Source organism: Oncorhynchus nerka, linkage group LG4 (assembly GCF_034236695.1).
Source record: "Oncorhynchus nerka isolate Pitt River linkage group LG4, Oner_Uvic_2.0, whole genome shotgun sequence".
Classification (NCBI taxonomy): Eukaryota; Metazoa; Chordata; class Actinopteri; order Salmoniformes; family Salmonidae; genus Oncorhynchus; species Oncorhynchus nerka.
Window position 1 is genome coordinate 76472402 of NC_088399.1, and position 7764 is coordinate 76480165.

The window sequence follows — 7764 nt, forward strand, 5'->3', positions numbered from 1 at the left end:
GTTCATCTTTCCCTCGACACTGACTAGTCTCCCAGTCCCTGCCGCTGAAAAACATCCCCACAGCATGATGCTGCCACCACCATGCTTCACCGTAGGGATGGTGCCAGGTTTCCTCCAGACGTGACGCTTGGCATTCAGGCCAACGAGTTCAATCTTGGTTTCATCATACCAGAGAATCTTGTTTGTCATGGTCTGAGAGTCTTTAGGTGCCGTTTGGCAAACTCCAAGCGGGCTGTCATGTGCCTTTTACTGAGGAGTGGCTTCCGTCTGGCCACTCTACTATAAAGGCCTGATTGGTGGAGCACTGCAGAAATGATTTTCCTTCTGGAAGGTTCTCCCATCTTCACAGAGGAACTTTGGAGCTCTGTCAGAGTGATCATCGGGTTCTTGGTCACCTCCATGACCACGTCCCCTTTTCCCCAGATTGCTCAGTTTAGCCAGGCAGCCAGCTCTAGAAAGAGTCTTGGTGGTTCCAAACTTCTTACATTTAAGAATGATGGAAGCCAATGTGTTCTTGGGGACCGTCAATGATGCAGAATTTTTTTGGTACCCTACCCCAGATCTGTGCCTTGACACAATCCTTTCTCGGAGCTCTACGGACAATTCCTTCGACCTCATGGCTTGGTTTTTGCTCTGACATGCACTGTGAACTGTGGGACCTTATATAGACAGGTGTGTGCCTTTCCAAATCATGTCCAATCAATTGAATTTACCACAGGTGGACTCCAATCAAGTTGTAGAAACATCTGAAGGATGATCAATGGAAACAAGATGCACCTGAACTCAATTTTGGGTCTCATATTTTTATTTATTTATTTCACCTTTCTTTAACCAGGTAGGCTAGCTGAGAACAAGTTCTCATTTACAACTGCGACCTGGCAAAAGAGTCTGATTATTGAATACTTGATTTATTTGTATACATTTGCAAAAATGTTTAAAAAACTTTTTTTTTTCGCTTTGTCATTATGGGGTAGTGTGTGTAGATTGATATGGAACATTTTTTATTACACATTATAATAAGTGTGTAACGAAATAAAATGTGGAAAAAGTGAAGGGGTCTGAATACTTCCGAATGCACTGTATTAGACAGCAAGGCTCTTGATTCATTCTCTACTGTTTCCAAGAGAAGCTTGATTTTGGAAGAAGCTAACCACTTAGCTAGATAGCTTCCAAATGGACAACTGCAGAGCATTTAATGAATTTTAGAGAGTTGACTTAATAGATATAAGATACATAGTTGGAGAACATTTGTGAACTCTATACTGTAACTAGACCACCTGGCACATGTTGTGAGTGACTCACAAGGCTCCAGTCTTTCGTCCATGTGTGCTTGTAAACAAACACCACGTAACTGGGGACTACTAGTAAGCTTCATAATGAAAAATTGTGACAGGTGAAATTAAGAACGCAATCTTCTTTAGCTCCTAATGTATTGCACAAGTTGAGTGCAGGAATTTACTTAAAAAGTAGCTACAAATATTTAAATGTGTAAAAATAAATAAAGTAACCCCAGATGAAATAGTTTCAACAGTATTGACTAGAGGTCGACCGATTATGATTTTTCAATGCCGATACCGATTATTGGAGGCCCATAAAAGCTGATACCGATTAATCAGCCGATTTTTTATTTATTTATTTGTAATAATGACAATTACAACAATACTGAATGAACACTTATTTTAACAATATAATACATCAATAAAATCAATTTAGCCTCAAGTGAATAATGAAACATGTTCAATTTGGTTTAAATAATGTGAAAACAAAGTGTTGGAGAAGAAAGTAAAAGTGCAATATGTTCCATGTAAAATGTGCGCCATGTAAGAAAGCTAACGTTTCAGTTCCTTGCTCAGAACATATGGTGGTTCCTTTTATGTGGTTCCTTTTAACATGAGTCTTCAATATTCCCAGGTAATAAGTTTTAAATTGTAGTTATTATAGAAATTATAGGACTATTTCCCTCTATACCATTTGTATTTCATTAACCTTTGACTATTGGATGTTTTTATTTTTTTTACCTTTATTTAACCTGGCAAGTCAGTTAAGAACAAATTCTCAATTTTCAATGACGGCCTAGGAACAGTGGGTTAACTGCCTGTTCAGGGGCAGAACGACAGATTTGTACTTTGTCAGCTCGGGGGTTTGAACTCGCAACCTTCCGGTTACTAGTCCAACGCTCTAACCACTAGGCTACCCTGTCGCTAGGCTACTTTAGTATTGCCAGTGTAACAGTATAGCTTCTGTCCCTCTTCTCGCTCCTCCCTGGGCTCGAACCAGCAACACAACGAAGATTAGCGAGGGTTAACTAGCTAGCCATTTCACTTCGGTTACTCAAGCCTCATCTCAGGAGTTGATAGGCTTGACGTCATAAACAGCGCAACGCTTGACGCAAAATGAGGAGCTGCTGGCAAAACGCACAAAAGTGCTGTTTGAATTCATGTTTACATTTAATTACATTTAAGTCATTTAGCAGACGCTCTTATCCAGAGCGACTTACAAATTACGCGCCTGCTTCTGCCTACCACTGCTCAGTCAGATACTTGTATGCTCAGTCAGATTATATTCAACACAGGACACGCTTGATAATATCTAGTAATATCATCAACCATGTGTAGTTAACTAGTGATTATGATTGATTGTTTTTTTATAAGATAAGTTTAATGCTAGCTAGCAACTTACCTTGGTTTACTGCATTCGCGTAACTCCTTGTGGAGTGCAACAAGAGAGAGGCAGGTCGTTATTGCGTTAGACTAGTTAAATTGCAAGATTGGATCCCCCGAGCAGACAAGGTGAAAATCTGTCTTTCTGCCCCTGAACGAGGCAGTTAACCCACCGTTCCTAAGCCGTCATTGAAAATAAGAATGTGTGTTTGCTTGTTTGTTGACTTTTTTTGTACAGATTTAACTGTACTACTGTATCATTTTGACACGCAAAGACTCAAACGGTGTTCCATAGCAAACTGCTCAAAAAAATAAAGGGAACACTTAAACAACACAATGTAACTCCAAGTCAATCACACTTCTGTGAAATCAAACTGTCCACTTAGGAAGCAACACTGATTGACAATACATTTCACATGCTGTTGTGCAAATGGAATAGACGACAGGTGGAAATTATAGGCATTTAGCAAGACACCCCCAATAAAGGAGTGGTTCTGCAGGTGGGGACCACAGACCACTTCTCAGTTCCTATGCTTCCTGGCTGATGTTTTGGTCACTTTTGAATGCTGGCGGTGCTTTCACTCTAGTGGTAGCATGAGACGGAGTCTACAACCCACACAAGTGGCTCAGGTAGTGCAGCTCATCCAGGATGGCACATCAATGCGAGATGTGGCAAGAAGGTTTACTGTGTCTGTCAGTAGTGTCCAGAGCATGGAGGTGCTACCAGGAGACAGGCCAGTACATCAGGAGACGTGGAGGAGGCCGTAGGAGGGCAACAACCCAGCAGCAGGACCGCTACCTCCGCCTTTGTGCAAGGAGGAGCACTGCCAGAGCCCTGCAAAATGACCTCCAGTAGGCCACAAATGTGCATGTGTCTGCTCAAACGGTCAGAAACAGACTCCATGAGGGTGGTATGGGCCCAACGTCCACAGGTGGGGGTTGTGCTTAGAGCCCAACACCGTGCAGGACGTTTGGTATTTGCCAGAGAACACCAAGATTGGCAAATTTGCCACTGGCGCCCTGTGCTCTTCACAGATGAAAGCAGGTTCACACCGAGCACATGGGACAGACGTGACAGTCTGGAGACGCCGTGGAGAACGTTCTGCTGCCTGCAACATCCTCCAGCATGACCGGTTTGGCGGTGGGTCAGTCATGGTGTGGGGTGGCATTTCTTTGGGGGGGCCGCACAGCCCTCCATGTGCTCGCCAGAGGTAGCCTGACTGCCATTAGGTACCGAGATGAGATCCTCAGACCCCTTGTAAAAGGCTATATAGGACTAAATATTATTATTGATATTACTTATAGGAGTATGGTTATACTTAATTTGCTCTGTTAAACCTATCCTTTAGAATGACTTCGATAGCAACAGTCAATTATGTAGTTATTATGCTGGTATGGTTGGCCCTGGGTTCCTCCTAATGCAAGACAATGCTAGACCTCATGTGGCTGGAGTGTATCAGCAGTTCCTGCAAGAAGAAGGCATTGATGCTATGGACTGGCCCGCCCGTTCCCCAGACCTGAATCCAATTGAGCACATCTGGGACATCATGTCTCGCTCCATCCACCAACGCCACGTTGCACCACAGACTGTCCAGGAGTTGGCGGATGCTTTAGTCCAGGTTTGAGAGGAGATCCCTCAGGAGACCATCCGCCACCTCATCAGGAGCATGCCCAGGCGTTGTAGGGAGGTCATACAGGCACGTGGAGGCCACACACACTACTGAGCCTCATTTTGACTTGTTTTAAGGACATTACATCAATGTTGGATCAGCCCGTAGTGTGGTTTTCCACTTGAATTTTGGTTGTGACTCCAAATCCAGACCTCCATGGGTTGATAAATTTGATTTCCATTGATCATTTTTGTGTGATTTTGTTGTCAGCACATTCAACTATGTAAGAAAAAAGTATTTAAGAATATTTCATTCATATCTAGGATGTGTTATTTTAGTGTTCCCTTTATTTTTTTGAGCATTGTATATGTCGTGAAGCTCATAGCAGTGATGCTATTACTGTGTAACTCCCTCCGGTAGGGCAACATCGAAAAAATTGCACACTTGGTATTGTTAATCGGTGCTTGACCAGTTGGCGAAAGCCAACATCACCCACGACAGAGAACGTTTGATTATCAAGGGCAATGAATTCCATTATCTTGTCTTTAATGGATTTCACCTTTGAGTTGTTAGGCTGAAATTTTGACTTGTTGACTGCTCGAGCAACACAGCAGATATTGTGGGCTAGTTTAGGAATGCTGTGTTGCACTTATAGCTCAAAATTGTACGTGGCATCATTACGTCATGTACCTTCGTTATATAGGTATGCACGTCAGCTGTGACATGGTTTTGCACATCGGGTGTTAAACTAGACATCGGCCGATTCCAATATGTTCACCAATATATTGTGCATCCCTAATTGCGTCTCGGACAAAAGGCACCTAATTGGCGGAACAAACCTGGTACTATAGTTGACTCTCAGGTCAGAGAGGCAATGAAGGAATGTGAAGGAAGGAGGGAATGAGGAGTACATTTACATTTACATTTAAGTCATTTAGCAGACGCTCTTATCCAGAGCGACTTACAAATTGGTGCTTTCACCTTATGACATCCAGTGGAACAGCCACTTTACAATAGTGCATCTAGGTCTTTTAAGGGGGGTGAGAAGGATTACTTTATCCTATCCTAGGTATTCCTTAAAGAGGTGGGGTTTCAGGTGTCTCCGGAAGGTGGTGATTGTACTTACAGAAGTGCAGTGAGAGAATGGGAAAATAAGGAGGGGGGGGGGGGGTAGAAGAGTTGGGAGAACAGGAGAGGGAGGAGAAGAGCGGTCGCTAGGTGGGTGCACTGTTTTTTTTTAGGTACAAACAATGGTTACACTAAGATTAGCAAGGCTGTGACTACTTGGTAGGGACCAAAGTACATATGGGACCAAAGTACATACAGAGTTTGCATTTTTGGGTACATTTCCATTGGATCCATTACACCGGGGTAGTTAATGTGGAACATGCGAACCTCAAGTATTTGATGGAAAACAAATAATTTTTTACAGTTTAGAGTTCTGTCCTAGACAGGTCTGCTGGTGACTAGACTACTGCTGCTGACACAATGGCAGTCTGTCTGCAGAGCTGTGAAAGGGATATGGAATACAAGGCCCGTTGCCATAGCTACCTGGCACATGGCTCACTCTGTACATGAGCTGAGAGCTAAGAGGCTACAATGCTAAGATTCACCTCCTAGGCATCTACCCACTCTGTATAGCAAAGTTTAGCCAGAACGTTAACATACTGTAGGCCAGCAATAGCATGTCCCTATCCCATCTTGTAGTTAGGAAGCCTATGCTAACATTGAATAAGTTCCTCCAGCAAACACTCCTTACAACAAACAGAGATGCCAAGGCTCTATTGTAACTATTGTAATGCACTAGTATTAAATAATGCTCTGTGGACAATACAATGCTAAACTATTAGTCAATTGATTCTATACAGGGGAGCAAAGTCTAAATCCTGCTCATATCACTAGTAGCCTACTATAGAATAGATGACTGGCTGGAGAAACTGAGGAAAGAAAATCAGAAAAGTCAATAGGTCACCACTCCAAGATATGCGTGGTGATATCACACAGGACTGGAGACACATCTTTGGTAGGGTAGAGGAGGTTTGTTAACCAAATAACAGTCCAGTTTCCTCCATGGAACTCTATGCAAAACATTCCTTCCATCTCCCAGTGTGGGTATTCTGTTTAGATGAGATGGCTCGGATTTAGCTGAATACTGCCTCCGAGGCAGGCAGACTATATTAAATGTACATTATATAGCACAGCCTACTTCTACTCTGAAAGTTATGTAGTGTTGCATCCTCCCACCTAGATCTTGGATCAGTTGAGTATCTATCAAGAAGCGATAGTGAGGGACCTTCCAAGGGGTCCGAGTCTTTATGGCACAGGAGGTAATGTTAGCCATCCTGAAACCACCCCCACATAACCCTCCTGAAACTAACATTACTTGTATAATGTTGTAATAACATATCAATAAACACTGGTTAGAAACATGGAGATTTTGATGACGTTAGAACATTTGACAATGACACATTCAAATTTGATATTGTGGCCGGTCAAACTGACTCATGAGGATGCCAGCTGGGAAATACCCCTGTCAGAAAATACATACCCTACCATTACGCTTGTAGGGTCCGTAACTTCCGGCAAGGAAATAGCCATTACTTAATTGTCACTGTTTTAAGCTAATGTTTATTGGAATTGGCTAACATGGAAGTTAGTTAACTAGTTAGCTAAACAAGCTAGCTAGTTACTTTACTAATTGAGAGCAGGTTCATTTCACATGTAGAAATCGTTATTGAGCCATTACAGTAGCATCACATGGACATTGATTGTCAATGCGTTAACTTTTCATAAATTGTTAAACACATGACTCAAAAGGAAAAACTGCTTCCGAGAATTTCAGGGTGCGGCAATGGAGTTAACTAGTAGCCCAGCCATTTCCAAACAGGTGAAATAGCTAGTTATAACTGTTAGGTGTCTAGCTGGAGTTAGCTAGTTACGTCAGTGCAGCAGTATTTCAAACCTCAGGAGGATTTCCAGCGAGCTTTCGTGTTTGTCGAGCGGCCTCCCCAGAGCACTCTTGCGCAGCTTGTTCAACTCCTCCACGGATCGGATATACTCAGCTTGATCCTCGCCCGTTGGGTATGTCGCCGTAACGAATTTCGAGAGCGGTTTAACTAGTTCGACTTCAGACGACTTCTTTAACGGGACAGAAATAAAAGTCGCCATTTTTGCAAAACGAAAAGTAACAAATAAAATGTGAAAGGACTATCAATCGGCAAAAACAACAGGCGACTCCTCACTTCCTGGATTCTGCTGCAAACGTCAGAAGACGTTGACGCATAGAGCGAGCTGCGCAGACGCAGTGAGGGCTGGACAGGGGCAATACAGGTTTCTGATATCTCGATGTATTTTTTTCTTCATGTTATTGGATGCTTACATTAAGGGCTTTATTTAGACAGGACATGTCTATGATTATTTATATTTAAAGGTGCTCCGCCATTTCCTGGTTGCTAAAATTCTAAAAGTTTGCATAATTTCAGTTATGTAGTGTA

The 7764-nt window shown here is 42.6% G+C and overlaps 1 protein-coding gene across 2 annotated transcripts in view; it reads right to left on the reverse strand.

Annotated features, from left to right (window-relative positions):
- pdcd6ip (programmed cell death 6 interacting protein) overlaps positions 1 to 7537 on the reverse strand; it is a 29083-nt gene extending 21546 nt beyond the window's left edge. For both annotated transcript variants that reach the window (XM_029658602.2, XM_029658601.2), the window contains exon 1: positions 7233 to 7537. In XM_029658602.2, the coding sequence (XP_029514462.1) occupies positions 7233 to 7438 (206 nt within the window). In that variant the 5' untranslated portion in view covers positions 7439 to 7537. The remainder of the gene's footprint in view (positions 1 to 7232) is intronic.
- Between the last annotated feature and the right edge of the window lie 227 nt (positions 7538 to 7764).